The sequence below is a fragment of the Chinchilla lanigera genome, unplaced genomic scaffold, assembly GCF_000276665.1.
Source record: "Chinchilla lanigera isolate Chin_1 unplaced genomic scaffold, ChiLan1.0 scaffold00014, whole genome shotgun sequence".
In the NCBI taxonomy this organism is placed as follows: Eukaryota; Metazoa; Chordata; class Mammalia; order Rodentia; family Chinchillidae; genus Chinchilla; species Chinchilla lanigera.
This window is the reverse complement of record NW_004955415.1, coordinates 12,182,834-12,197,769: the sequence shown is the minus strand read 5'-3', so window position 1 is coordinate 12,197,769 and position 14,936 is coordinate 12,182,834. Positions and strand designations below refer to the sequence as shown.

At 38.2% G+C, this 14,936-nt stretch overlaps 1 protein-coding gene across 4 annotated transcripts in view; it reads right to left on the bottom strand.

Annotated features, from left to right (window-relative positions):
* Diaph1 (diaphanous-related formin 1) overlaps positions 1–14,936 on the bottom strand; it is a 116,810-nt gene that overhangs the window by 75,192 nt on the left and 26,682 nt on the right. For 2 of the 4 annotated variants that reach the window (XM_005380731.2, XM_013512217.1), the window contains exons 2-11: positions 9,261–9,287; positions 8,033–8,188; positions 6,562–6,663; positions 5,815–5,945; positions 5,542–5,628; positions 4,400–4,463; positions 3,295–3,434; positions 1,011–1,119; positions 441–551; positions 152–270 (exon numbers count right to left, since the gene is read on the bottom strand). In XM_005380731.2, the coding sequence (XP_005380788.1) occupies positions 152–270; positions 441–551; positions 1,011–1,119; positions 3,295–3,434; positions 4,400–4,463; positions 5,542–5,628; positions 5,815–5,945; positions 6,562–6,663; positions 8,033–8,188; positions 9,261–9,287 (1,046 nt within the window). The remainder of the gene's footprint in view (positions 1–151; positions 271–440; positions 552–1,010; positions 1,120–3,294; positions 3,435–4,399; positions 4,464–5,541; positions 5,629–5,814; positions 5,946–6,561; positions 6,664–8,032; positions 8,189–9,260; positions 9,288–14,936) is intronic. The other 2 variants (XM_005380730.2, XM_013512218.1) reach the window with 1 other exon arrangement.

Sequence of the window (14,936 nt, the reverse complement as noted above, 5' to 3'; positions counted from 1 at the left end):
GTCAATGCTGAGGTGAATAAAGCCAAAAGCAATACAAATAAGCCTGAGGCTCTGTTCTGAGTCATTATCTCCCACACCATTCCACACAGGAGACTGTAACTGAGTGCAATGAATGCCTCATCTGTCCTAAACCCAGTCAGGAATAGGATATTCCATCTCCATACGAATGTCATCCAGCCGGCCCCTTAGATCGTAGGAATCTTCTTCCGAGTGCTCATTAAACACACTTAGCTGCACTTTCATATCATCATTCTCAATCTCTCGAAGGTCCTGTTAATGACCAAAGTAAAAGTTAGAGAACCCAAAGGTCTCTTATATGGCTAGAAACCCAGACCTTTCAACCTGGTTTTTACACTGCAAACTAGTTATCCCAGGGATGACTGGGGCAGTAAGAACTGGAAGGAATAGGCCAGACTGTCTAATGAAGTGTTACTGCTTACCTGCAGCACCTGATGCAGCCCCAAGCGCATCAGTTCACTTCTGATGTGAACTCGGAAGTCAAGTTCTTCAGCTGGAGTGATGAGAGCATTGATCAGCTGTAGGCATCCCACCTAAAAGAAGAAAATGCAGCAGCTGTGTCAATACTCCTACAGATGAAGATTCCATTCTCTACCTGCATTCTGGGGCTCCCAAATGAAAACAAAAGATAACAGCACAAAAACTACAGGAATTTTTCTACTACAGCAATGAGACTTGGTTTGCTCACAGATCTGGAGAGCTCAGAAATGTAAATGACTGCAAGGATCTGACAGTATATGTTACTGGACAGCACTGGTTTTCCTAACATGCAGATAGGTATCATGGTTTGTTTCCATTTCATAATGAGAAAAATACTTCATATTTTTTCCCTTCTTAAACAAAAGTTTAGTCACTTTTCCTTCACAACAAATTCTCAAATATAAAATAAATAATCTGGAACCATTCCATATGTTCTATTAGAAGGTCAGAAGAACTTAGGTCTTTTCATCTTGAATTCTATTTTTGGGTACAGTTTTGAGGTACACACGTACCTTGACTGCGATGGAGGTCCCACTTTTTAATCCATCCAATAGAGGCTGGAAACGTTCCACTTCATCCATCTCAGCTCTTTCTGTCATCGCCTCCAAAACACGTTCATTCCTGTCCAAAAAAAAAGAAAGGGAGGGTACTGTCTAGGTGCTCTGACAGATAGGTAACAGTTGGTAGGTTATACAGGGCATGAACCAGTTAAGAAACAGTAAATTTTCTTTTCTTTTTCTTTTTTTACTTTTTTTGAAACAAGCTCTACTATGTAGGCCAGGCTGACCTCAAACTTACAGTGATACTCCTCCCTCAGCCTCCCAAGTACAAGTGCTGAGATTATAGATGTGCACCACCATGCCCAGCTAGGAAACAGTATATTATCAATGCTTCAGATTTTTCAAACTAGCTGGGGATTTAGCTCAGTGGCACAGTACCTGCCTGGCAAGCTCAAGGCCCTGAGTTTGATTCCCAGTACCAAAAAAAAAAAAAAAAAGAAATCTCAAATTATTCTCTTACCACCCCTAGAACAGGAGCCAGGACTTGCAAAAAGCTACAGACCACCTCTTCAAACAAATATATTTCTAAAAGCCATTTCTAGACTCCTACCTATGGATATTAAATTAAGAGCCCTATGCTAGAAAATAATAAATTGGTTCAACTTTTTGAGAGGTATTTAATAATACTAATTGACTTCTAATGCATACAACACTTGGCTTACTTCTAGTCATCTATCTATAAATATATAAAGGTGAAAGTAAATACGTACAGAGATGCTTTGTTTCATCATTTGTAACAGTAAAAATTCTTATTACCTAAGAAAGGGCCAAAATTTGCTAAAGTCTACATATAAGTCTAGCAATGGAGAAACTGTTGAATGAACTATGGATCTGGAGCTGGGGACTTAGCTCAGTGGCACAGTGCCTGCCTGGCAAGCGTACGGTCGTGAGTTCAATTCCCAGTACCGGAAAAAAAAAAAAAAAAAAGAACTATGGATCTATAATATATACACAGAAAATTCTAAATAGCCACTAAAAATAATGAGGTCAATCTCTAAGAACAGAAAAAAACATGTCCACAATCTGCTGTTAAATGAAAAGAAACAAGGTGAAAAGAATGAATGGTATAGTTGGTGGCACACGCCTGTAATCCCAGCACTGGGAGGCTGAGTTCAAGGGCAGCCTGAGCACTGGAAGTTCAAGGGCAGCCTGAGCTACAGAATAGGTTTCAGGCCAGCCTAAACCACACAGGGAGACCCTGTCTCAAAACAAAAACAAAAAGAAAAACAATAGCATGCTTGTAATCCCAGCACTCTGAAGGCTGAGGAAGGAGGATCTGCGTTCAAGGCCAACCTAAGCTGCATAGAAAAACCCTGTCTCAAAAAGAGAAAAAAAAGAAAAAAAAAAAAAAAAAAAGGAATGAATGGTATGATTTAGCTTTTGTTAAACCAGATTCCTTCACAAAAAATAAAAACCTACTCTACACAAATAGTTGGCTTTATAGGCAAAAGCCATTATTCCTTATCTCTAAGATACTATCTTTTGGGGTAGAAGGAGATAACTTAGAATTAAGGAAACACAGTATTTGTACTTACAAAAACATCTACTAAGACTCTTATCAGACCACTACTAGTGGTTATCTCTGTACAACAGGATTTGGCAAAAGCAGTTAAATTTTATTGTATATATTTTTATACTGTCTGAATTTTAGTGATAATGTTGTAATACTTCTGAATTAAATAAAACAGTAAATTCTTATCCAAGACAAAAGAAATACCAACAGAGATGTAACAAATATCCTGCTATACCTAGGATGGTCAGTAGTACACTCAGGATAGTCCCCATCACCTAAGAATTTTTCTTAATTACAGGCTGACTATCTCTCACCCAAAATTCTTGACACCATGTTTCAGATTGCACAGTTTTTTTGATTTTGGAATATCTGCATATATATGAGTTATCTTGGGGATAAGATACAAATTTAAACGGAATTAATTTGTTTCCAACAGACCTTATACATATAGGGTAAAGGTAATTCATATAATATATTAAATAATTTCATGCATAAAACCAAGGTTCATGGTATGGAGTTTTCCACTTGGACTATCATGATGGTGCTGAAAAAGGTTCAGTTTGGTGGATTTTGGACTTTTATAATAGGGATACTAATCTGGATTAAGATTCTCAGGAGTCTTACCTAGTACTTAAAACCAGGAGGACACCTACGCAACTCAACCTCCTAGACTAAGACAAGATGGTAAGAACGAAAATGGAGGAGAAGTCACTAGTCACATACATGTCCTCTGGCTGTGGTAGGATACAGAGAGCAGAAAGCAGCTTAGCTGCATCAATCATCATGTTGGGAACTGCAGGATCCATAGCTCTGACCAGCAGTAGTATTCCTTCTTCTGCCTCCAACATGGTCTTGATTCCAAACTGTTAGGACGAGAACAGAGAAGGGAGGTTTAAAGATGACAACATCTAATCAGAGGCAAGTTTACAGGTTTTTATAGGCTGAACAGTACACTTCTCAAATTCATATGTTATAGCTTAACCCCCAGGGCTCTGGAATGTGGACTTCTTTGGAAATATAGTCATGGTTGGTGCGATTAATTAAGTTACAGTGAATTCACACTGGCATGTGGTGAGGTCCCAGGAACTAGGAGAGAGGGAGGGAACATATTCTCCCGCACAGCCTTTAGAACCAACTTGCTAACACCTACCTACTCAGACTTCTCAACTGTGAAACAGTAAATTTCTGGTGTTTTAGATACCTAGTCTGTGGTACTCTAGTAAACTAACACAGAGATAGAATACTTTTCCCAATATGGATAAACAAAGATGAACATAGCAAAACAATTTTCTAGGAAACAAAAGAAAATTCCACATCCTCAAGAATAAAAAACTATTTTTATGATTCTTTTTAATATTCCAAGTCAATGGAATACGTTAATTATAATAAAAGTAATAAACAGTGAAGAAAGTACATTTGTACTCAAAGGCATAAAACTATGGGATTATTGGGTTTAAATAATGAACAGACCAAAAAAAAAAAAAAAAGATGAAAAGATTCTAAAGGAGGAACAGTCTGTAAGGAAAAAAAACAAGCATGGAATATAGTTAGCTTCCCCAAAACAGTAACTACAGGTCAGAAAATAAAAAAATTAGCAAAAGCATATAAAGAAAAAGGAAGAAAATTGAGCCCACTATTGGAAACAGAAGTCAGAACTAGGGAAAAGGTCTGTGGAAACACATACATGTGGCAATGAAGAATAATTATAGTACTAAAAACAAAGCTAAATGTCTTCAACTCTTTATTTGTATTTCCTTTTTTGGAGTCTGCCAACAAAAATACAGGGAGTCCAGGTGGGGACTAGAATGAGTATGGCAAAAAGTCTCACCTTGTTGTTCATAAAAGCTTTCAAGCAGCGAATAATCTCATGCTGGTTCCGGCTATCATAGCTTCTGCAAGTAGAAGACATAATCGGTAAAGTCCCTTTATTGTACATCCCTTTCCAGCTAGTTTTCAGTTTTGCAAGCAAAGATCTTAGGAAGACCCCCAGCTAGTAGCTGAGTAAATTCTAACACACAACACTTGACTGAGAAACATTGACCAAGAAAAAGCTGACAAGGGATCCCCACCATCAAGGATCTTTGATTACCCTCTTGTACTCCACTAACTTAGTATCACATTAAAACCTGTCCTTTAGCTTCCATTACAATAACATCCATCTGTTACTGTCTGCTATTAAATTTGACAAGGTACATGCAGGAGGCCCAGGCCCTGTAATGTTCTGTCTCAAAGATTCTAGAAAAAAAGGGAAGTCACCCTGGCTCAGCCTCTCTTCAAGATAACCTAAGTACAAAGTATTCCCAGAATTATTCCAACTCTAAAGACTGCAGTAGAAATAGTTCCAAACTAAGCTGGGAGTGGTGGTGCATGCCTGTAATCCCAGCACTCAGGAGGCAGAGGCAGGAGGATCATTGCAAATTCAACACCCACCTGAACTGCAGTGAGACCCTGTCTCAAAAAGACAAAAAAAGAAATAGTCCCAAACTGATTAAGTATACTCTAAGACTTTCAAAGGTGATTTAACCCAGACTAGATCATCAGGCAGCTCCGGGTGAAATCAGGTCCTATTTCTAGGCTGACATAGAAGTCTGGAAGCCTAATAATCTTATGTCATATACATCCCATGTTATCATTCACTATGAAATTTAAGCTCCTCCTCATTTTCCTGTGTCTGTAATCATCATTCACTCTCTGGTCACCCTAAAATAAACCCCGTTCTCAGCTAACAGCATACTCCCCTAGTTTATCACTTTATATTTAACTGGGTCTTTTGGGGTTTTTTTCGAGACAGTGTCTCACTATATATTGCACACTGGCCTCAAATGCACAGGGATCCTCCTGAGTGTGGAAAATGCAGGCATGAGCCACCAAGCCTAACTACATTTAACTGTTAGTATTTCCTTTACAGCAAACAGCCAAGCCCCCCTACAACCCTCAACCTAGAAGATGGCAGAGACCTGGATTGCTTACCCAGGACTCTCTTCTTTTTCATCATGCAGTCGTTTGAGAATGTCTAATAAAGAAGCCAGGCCTTCAGCACCAAATGTTTGCACCCAACTGCAGGGAACAGAGAAACAATGTCATATCACATCAATAATTATTATTTGTTTATGTATATTTGTTATGTATATAGTTTATACCGGCAACTCTATTCCAATCCAGACCATTCTCCTGCTTCCCTGGCTCCTTTGATCTTCAATCACCACTGAATTCCTACTCACATTACCTCCTTAGAGTCCTCACCTGACAGGGTTGTTGTTGAGAGAGACACGAAGGGACTCCAAGCAGCTGAGCAGAGGCATATCCCGCAAGCCTGACCTCAACTCTTGAATGTACATCATGGCAGACCTAGAACTCTCCTTTTGGCTCATGCCCTACACGGGAAACATGTAGAGAGATTAGTGAACTTTAGGTCCAGTCACTAACTGGGGACTAATAGTTTATTTATTTATTTTTTTTTTTTGAGACAGACTCTCGCTGTGTAGCTCAGGCTGGGCAGGTTGGCCTTGAACTTGAGGCAATCCTCCTATCTCAGGGAGGAGGGAGAAATAGTCCCAAACTAAGCCGAGAGTGGTGGTGCACGCCTGTAATCCCAGCACTCAGGAGGCTGAGGCAAGAGGATCATTGCAAGTTCAACACCTGCCTGAACTGCAGTGAGACCCTGTCTCAAAAATGCTGGGATTATATGCATATCCACCACACCCAGCTAACAGTTTAAATAATATCAGGGCAGACATCCATTGTAAAGACCATCAAACTATATGAGACTCAGAAGTGCTCCTCCCATTCCCCATATGTCATGAAGGTTTAAGTCACACAAAAGTATGGAAGAACGGTAACTCAGTCACTAGAATAGTAAATTAGTAGGCTAATATAATGGAATGAAACAGAACTGATGTAGACATAACACATTATATAAAGCTGGCCAAATAAACAGGTCCAAGATAAGGGCACGGTCTCCCACGTCCAGGGTACCTGCCCAGGACTCACAGCCTTGGAGGTGTGTAAGTACTGCGACACCATCTCCCTCTTGATAATAATGTCCTTCTCCCTCAAAGGTTGCTGTTTCTCCTCATTCAGATTCATATCCAGCTAGCAGACAAAGGGAAAAAAGAGAGAGAACACAATTATCTTGAATTCCTTAAAATTTTTAATGTTTTTTACAGAATACTTAGTGATAAATTGAGCACAATAAATAAGTAATGAAGAGATATTTTATTGATTCCTAAAGTTTTAAGCTATTATAGCTAATTAAAATTCCTCAGGGATAAATATGGCTAACATTTTAGTATAAATCCCTATGAACACTGTGTGTGCGCATTTCTAAGGATTGAACCCAGGCCTTCTTGCAAGCTGATTATATACTTTACCACTGAGCTATTTCATCAGCCCACTGCAGACATTTTTATACATATATATATATACACTCTTAAGAAAAACTGACTTTATACATATATACTGTTCTTTTTTTTTATTTTTTGGTACCAGGAATCAAACTCAGGACCTTGTGCTTGCCAGGCAGGCACTGTGCACCTGAGCTATCTCCCTGGCCCTATACATATACACTCTTAAGAAAACTGACTCAATATAAGTGAATAATTTCTTCTGTATTAATGAAAGAAAACCACATGTAATTTTTTTATTTTGCAATACTGGGGATTGAACCCAGGGAATGCTGAGCTATATCCTCAACTTCTTTTTTTACCACGAGACAGGGTCTGCTAAGCTGCCCAGACTGGCCTTGAACTTATGATCCTACTTGTCTTAATTTCCTAGGTAGCTGGAATTATAGACATCTGCCACCATGCCCAACTTAGAGAGTACTTTTTTTGCATTAAGGGATGGATTGTAAATATCTCTTCAGACTGAAGGACTGGATAACTGGTATCATCCAAATACCAGTAAAATCTACAACTCTAGGCCCTAAACACATTACTTTGGTTATCTCAGCATATTCTCCTCACTCTGTTTTTCACTGAGGCAGCAAAGTCAGTCACATACCAGTATACTTCATAATTCAACTGATTTAAGATACAATATTTAATTGTCTTCTAGTGATTCAACACCAGCAATCTCTTTTCCAGATTCACCACTAAACAGAGACCTTGGGTAAATGCCTACTTCTCGGTTTCTTCTTCCTAGCTATAGAAATCACTGTGAATGCTTCATCACTTCACCTACTGTGCCTTACCCCAAAGGTGATCTCCAGACTACCATAAAAATTGGTCCCATTGTACACAAGAATATTAACAAGGTGATCAGTGATCAGATGTTTGAAAGCTTCATAGATTCCAACCCTGTGGACTGGTACTGATGTATGTAGTTCTCTATTTAATAGGATCAATATTTTAAGATTTTACATTAAGCCTAGAATTCTTTCTAACAAAGAGCTAGTTAAAGGGAACCCATGCCTATAAATTCATTTCCAAGAAGAAGCCACATTTTGGGGTAGGAAACTTACCAGCATCTGTTCAAAGAGAGCTAAAACTTGCTCATCTGAAATATCTTGCAACGACTGTGCTGTGGGATCGTCCCCATATGACGCAGAAGAATTTCTATGAGCAGAATTGGGCTTTTCTTTCTCCTTCTTAATTCTCATGCTGGTAAATCTCTCCAGCTGTGAAAGAAAAAAAATATTAGCAATAGCCCATTTTTATTTACAAACCGAACCACACGTCAAATAACCAACCCTTTAACCTCTTATGCATGCGTGGTTCCTTTGGTTCGAGGGCAGTTCAAGACTCTTCTACGTGATCATGGTATCTCCCCTGCCAGGGAAGTATCAAGACTCTTCTAACATGAAAGAAGAACTCAGTCTTCCACACATCTAATTTAGCACACTGACTCTATAATTTAATATACATCCCTTTTAAAGGTAAGAGGATTGAACCATTGGGATTTCAACCTCTAAAAAGATAGCTTTGTTCTTGATTTCCCCTCCCATTTCTAAACTGTCTAGCACCACAGAACTGAAACTATGTAAAAGCTAACTCAATAAAATACCCTCGAGTTCCTTATAATAGGTACCTAATAATAAATGTGGTTAGACCCTCAGAGGTTCCCTCCCTTCTAGAAGGGAGTATCACCACAGATTTTAAGATGTATGTCATGTAGGATAAACAAGCAATTGCTTTAAAACTGGAACCATTCCTTTCTCCTTTTTGTACCTTCCATGGCACCTGGGTTATGAAGGGAGTAAAAGTTTAATATATATTCTTCCAAGTCCCCTTTGCATAACAATTATCTAGCTAGCAAAGATATGATATACTTCAGAAGTACACATACTACCTGTCTACCATCAAATGGTAATGGACTATTCTTCAAATTTCAAGTACAGATGCTCAAATTAAAATGAGACACCTATAAACTGAAATTTGTCAGCCCAACCCATTCTAAAGTAACAGTAACTGTCTGGAAGTATTGTGGTGCTTCAAGTGATATGAATGGCATTCAGACTGCAAGTCAGTTTGGAGTTTAAAAGACTGCACAACTTTGCAAGTTAATGAAGGTGCCAGGGAAATGCATGCAATGGATTAACCACAAGGAGTTAGGAAAAGGCCTTAGGTGCTCTGAGACAAGATCCCCTGTTACCATTACAAGCTAAAGAAAGTTAATGCAATGGACACTGGTCAGTGTTACAGGATGGGAAATGAGCTAAAACATGCACATGCCAAACAAAATTTCCTTACCTCATCTGCCATGAGCCGCTTCAAAGTCTAGGAAACACGAAAAGGAGGGAGAAGAAAGATCAATGAAATGCTAAGAAACTTCCCAAACCAGGTGGGTTCAGGAAAAAAAAGGAACAGAAAATAAATGAAATCATCAAGCTGTTTTCTACAAGCTGAAAGATTTCTGCCTATTGTTTAGCATATTCCCTCAGGTAAGGGGGCGAATAAATTGTACGGACACTAGCCTTAGACTCAAAAGCCAAAAACAAGTAAATAATTAAATGAACAAACAGCGAGGAACTGAACAGATTCTAAATTCAATGACTGAAAAACTTTTGAAATGTGCACAACTTCATTGAATAAACAAAGAAATGAAAATTAAAATCACAATGAGGTATAATTTTGCACTCTCAAATTTGGCAAAATCAGGTCTGGTTGTAGAGCAACAGGGGTTCTTGTAAACTGCTGTGATCAGTTGGAAAAACAAAATGTCATCACCTAGTAAAATTAAATGTGCATATACACTAACCCCAACACATCAATTTCTACATATCTACCCTGCTAACCATGCACATATGTAGCAGGATATGTGGAATAAGTGTTCAAAGTCATGCTATAACAACAAAAACAGAGCAAACAACCATCAAGTGCAGAATGGACAAATAAACTGTTATATTGATATAATGGAAAATAATTATGCAATAAAGTGAATAAATTTATAACTACTTATAAACAATAACATTAAATTATCATTTCATATACACTGAAGTTAAAAATACATAGGCCTGTACATGACTTAGGATGTAAAACTATAAAGGAATGAATACACAAATGTCAAAACAGTGCTTACTTAGGATGAGTGGAAAAACTGTGAAGGGGGGACAATGTAGCTTTTGAGGTGCTTCTGGACATGGGTGGTGATTATATTAGGCATTCAGTTTATAACTACTGTTTTATATTGTCTTCTTTATATAAGTAACATTAAGTCTCAATGAGCAGGTCGAGGAAGTGCAAATTTTTCTTCACCCTACTTAATTATAAATCATATTTCTTTTTTCTTTATGTTTATGTAAAAGTTTACTCAATGGCTGCTGACTAACCTTCCTCAACTAATGAAATACTAGTTCTGCCTCTTCCATGAAGCTACTTTTCCAGCAATGAACAGGGAAAAATCTGCATCATTACATTCACATCCTCATATCACAATTCAGTTGAATCCAGTGTAAACTGTGAATCGTCACTTTGTCTTCCATGGTCTGGAAGAGGTCAAGCTTCTGTTGGGAGTTAGCCTTGAAATCAGAGTATGGGCTGAGGGAGGTTACTCCAACAGACCCTACAGGGTAATTCCTCCTGTAAACTGGATGGGTACTTTTCTTTGAAAAGAAAAGCACCACTGTTTTCACAGTGATCGATAACTTGCTAGTCTCAGAGAACTAACAGTGAATTATAATGACCTTTTGAATGTCTGCCTCATACACTTACTTCCAGACTACGTTCTCTGAGGTCAGGGCCTGGGACAGTCATTCTTACCGCCTATGAACACACACAGCAATCTGAGGCCGCTTTCCTAAAATGCTAATCCCCAAGTATAAATCCCCAGAGAAGCCTTCAGTCTTTCCCACCTCTTCATTGTTTCAGTGAAGAAACTGACACCCAGACAGGTGAAGTAAATCATGAACTCACACAAACAGAAAACTAAGTTGGGTATGGAACTCAAGTCTCCACATTTGAAAGCCCAAAACTGCATTTTTCCCAGACTTTTCTGCGTTGCTCCTATTTCATGCCACTAACTCTTGATTCTAGACAAGAATAACAAAGGCACATTTTCATTAGAAGGAATATCAGTTTTCCTTGCACTCAAGGGGTATCATTAGAGATATTCTGTATTTGAGCCTTAAAAAAAATTATCCATGTATTAGTGCTCAGTTGGGAATAAGAGACTGCCAGTGATCCATGCAGAATAAAACCTGCATTTTCTCAGCTAGTCCAACAGAGGGCGGCAACGACCAACAGTGAATCAAAGTACTGGCAAAAACTTATTTGAGAACCTAAAACACCCAAGCAGCAAACTCCATTACTGAAATGAAAACCTGTTGCTACTGTATATTTACGGTTTATGGTTTACTTATTTAATATTATGAACATTTCTCTTATAGATTCTATATATATGAATATATAAATGGCCTTCTGTTCAGGATTTTTTAAAACTGTATTATTAATTTTATGGATTCTGAGATACAAAACAAGTTGCTTAGACCATGAGACATAAAACAACTAAAAATACTGATCTCTGCAAAGACGGAAGGTACTGAAGCTGTATGTATGCCTTATGCATCAGACATCCAAACTCTTTATAAAGTCTCTAATCACCCTAACTACCTCTGAATGCTTCAACTCTTATATTCTCCTTCTTTGCTGTGCTCTCTTTTCCCCAAGCAAACCTTCACTATCATAGCTTACTTCCTGCCCCTCCTATGGAGTCCTCCACTAAATACCACCACTAAAACCTTTAACAGCAAATCTGGACACTGATTTAAATTTTTTTAAAACATCAAAATCTGGTTCATGAATAAAGATTAAATCTACAGAAAAGGTTTGTTTGTTTGCTTGTTAGTTTTTTAAGAAAGACAGGAATAATGGAAAGTCTGCAAGGTCAGAAAGAACAAGAAAAGAGGAACTGCAATTAAAATTTGAAGCTGAGGCATTAGAAGAACTAGTTATTTAACCCAAACACATAGAAAAAAATCTTAAATAGAAAAGTACAATAACCAGCCCAAACTATTACATGTAAGGATCCTCAGAAGACTCAGGAATTAGTAATGTCAAACACCTAAGAAAATGAGGGACAGAGGGAAGGGGAAGCTAGTAAGAAAAAAGCTGCTGAAGAAGACATACTCCAACTCCCCACCATGCCATTAGAAATTACCCTGTCTTCCTCCAGTGTAAATCTGAACGTTTATTCTCAGAAAAGGTTAAAACAGAGGGTCTCTGGATTGGATGATGCCAGGCATAGTTGTGGGGAAAGGATCCTACATGAAAGAGGTAAGTAAGTAAACCTATCTCTAATTATATACTGAGACATCCAGTACTTTCCTCCTCCAGTGTCTCAGACCCCAGCAAACCGACCTCTAGTCTTGTGGCAAAAGGCTAGAAGAATCTTCTCTAGGGAAGGCTGGAAGAATCTTCTTTAGGGAGTCAAAAAATGACTCAACACTACACAGTTTAAGTAGATTATTCTAGCTCAACTGTCCAATATGGTAGCCACTAGCCATATGTAACTACTGGGTACTTCTAACATGATTAGTGCAAGTGAGGAAGAGATGTAATTTTAACTTTTTAAATTTAAAAACTAATTTTTTTGATCTTTTTGAGACAGGGTTTCACTATACAGTTCAGGGTGGCCTTGAACTCACTTTGTAGCAAGGGCTGGCCTCAAACTCAAAGCAATCCTCCTGCCTCAGCCTCCTGAGTGCTGGGATTATAGGCATGCACCACCACGCCTGGCTTAAAAACTAGTATTTTATCATTACTGTTAAATTTAAATATGTCAAGAATCCCTTAAATGTATGTGAATCTACTTTTTCATTTTTAGATTTTATGGAATCTAAATACAAATCAAGAGTTATGAAAATTTACCATCTAGATGGGAATAGAGAACTTGTCAACCTTCATAAATATTTACAAACAAAAAAACCAAAAGCCAGCTAGGTTTGGTCCCCAACCCAAACCCTACTATCCTAGCCTATGCTAGAAGGATGTTCACTCTGACCACTTTTTAATTTTCCTAGCTAATGGACTAAGAAAAGGAAATAGAAGACATATAGATTAAGAGCTAATAAAATTGTCTTTGCCTGCAAATGATATGACTATCTATGTAGAAAATATGAAAGAACCAACATAAAAACTAGAGTAAGGGCTGGGCATATAATTCAGCAGCATAAGTACCTGCCTGGCAAGCGCAAGGTCCTGAGTTCGATTCCTAGTACAAAAAAAAAAAAAAAACCTAGAGTAAGCAATTATATAAAGGATGCAGGGTACGAGGTTAATACACAAAAGCCAATCAATCACTTTCTTACATATCAGCAATAAGCAAATGGAAAAAGAAACTAAAAACATAACAACCAAAAAACAAAACAAACAAAAAGAATCTATATTATGGTTTAAAGCTAAAATGTACCCCAAAAGCCTCATTATATTGAAAGCTTGGTCCCCAGTGCAGCAACATTCAGAGGTGTGGGTTTTGGGAAGCGATTAGATGATGAGGGTGCTAAACTCCTCAATGGTTAAATCTACTGATGAGTTCACAGCCATTCATCATGGCCCACTCATCATGGGCTACTAGGAAATAGAGCCTAGTCCAGTGGTGGTGAATTTTTCAGTTTCCAATGAAAACAAACATCCCACTGTGGCATGGATGCCACAGGATCGCCACCACTGGCCTAGATGAAAGGAGTAGGTCATAGAGGCATGATCTTGAGGACCATATTTTGTCCCATGTCCCTTCCTCTCTGGCTCTTTCCTCCTCTGCCTCCTGGCTGGCATGAGGTTTGCAGCTTTCCTCTACCATGTGCTTCTGCAGTGATGAGTCTGCGTCACTAGGGGCCAACACGCAATGGAGCCAAGTGACCATGGGCTCATGAGATCATGAGCCAAAATAAACCAGTCCTTAAGCTGTTTATATCAGGTACTTTGTCACATTGTTCAAAAGCTGACACAGCCATTAATCCTGCATCCCCAAAATGAAATACTTAGGTATAACTCTTACAAAATATGTACAAGATCTAAAATTATGAAACTGATGAATAAAATCAAAGAACTGGCTAAATGGGGCATATTTCATATTCATGGACAGGAAGACTCAATATGTCAAGATGTTAGTTTTGCCCAACTTGATCTACAGATTAAATACAATTTCAAATAAAATCCCAGAAAGATATTTTGTGGGTATCAAAACACTGATTTAAAGTTTATATGGAGAGGCAAAAGACCCATAATACACAACACAACACAATGGAGAGGAACGAAGGCAGAGCACTGAAACTACATGACTCTAACAATTACTACAGGGTTGGAGATGTAGCTTCGTGGTGCAGGGCCTGCATAGCACATTCAAGTTCCTGGGTTCAATCCCAACAACAACAAAATGGCTACTGCATATTTACCAAAAGTGGTTACAATGTGAAAACAATCTTACTGAATACTAACTATAAAGCTACCGTAATCCAGACAATGTGATACTGGCAAAAAAACAAAAAGATCAACTGAACAGAATAAAGAGCTCAGAAACAGACCCACATATAGCTAACTGATCTTTGACAAAGAAGCAGAGGCAATACAATGGAGCAAAGATAGTCTTTACAACAACTGGTGTGGAAAACTGGACAGCCATATATGAAAGAAAATGAATCCACACACAGACTTTATATCCTTCATAAAAATTAACTCAAAGCGGGCCATCTGTAAAGTCCAAAACTAACATTCTTAGAAGATAACACAGGAGAAAACCTAGATGACCTTGGGTATAGCAATGGGTTTCTTTTTTTTTTTAACACAACACCCAAAACAGGATCCATGAATGAAATGATAAACTGAACTTCATTTAAAAAAGAAAGCTACAAAGTTCCCTGATGCACAGGGCAGCCCTTAAGTGTTGTCACACCATTCTGCAAATCACCATTTCCATTTCACAGGGCAACT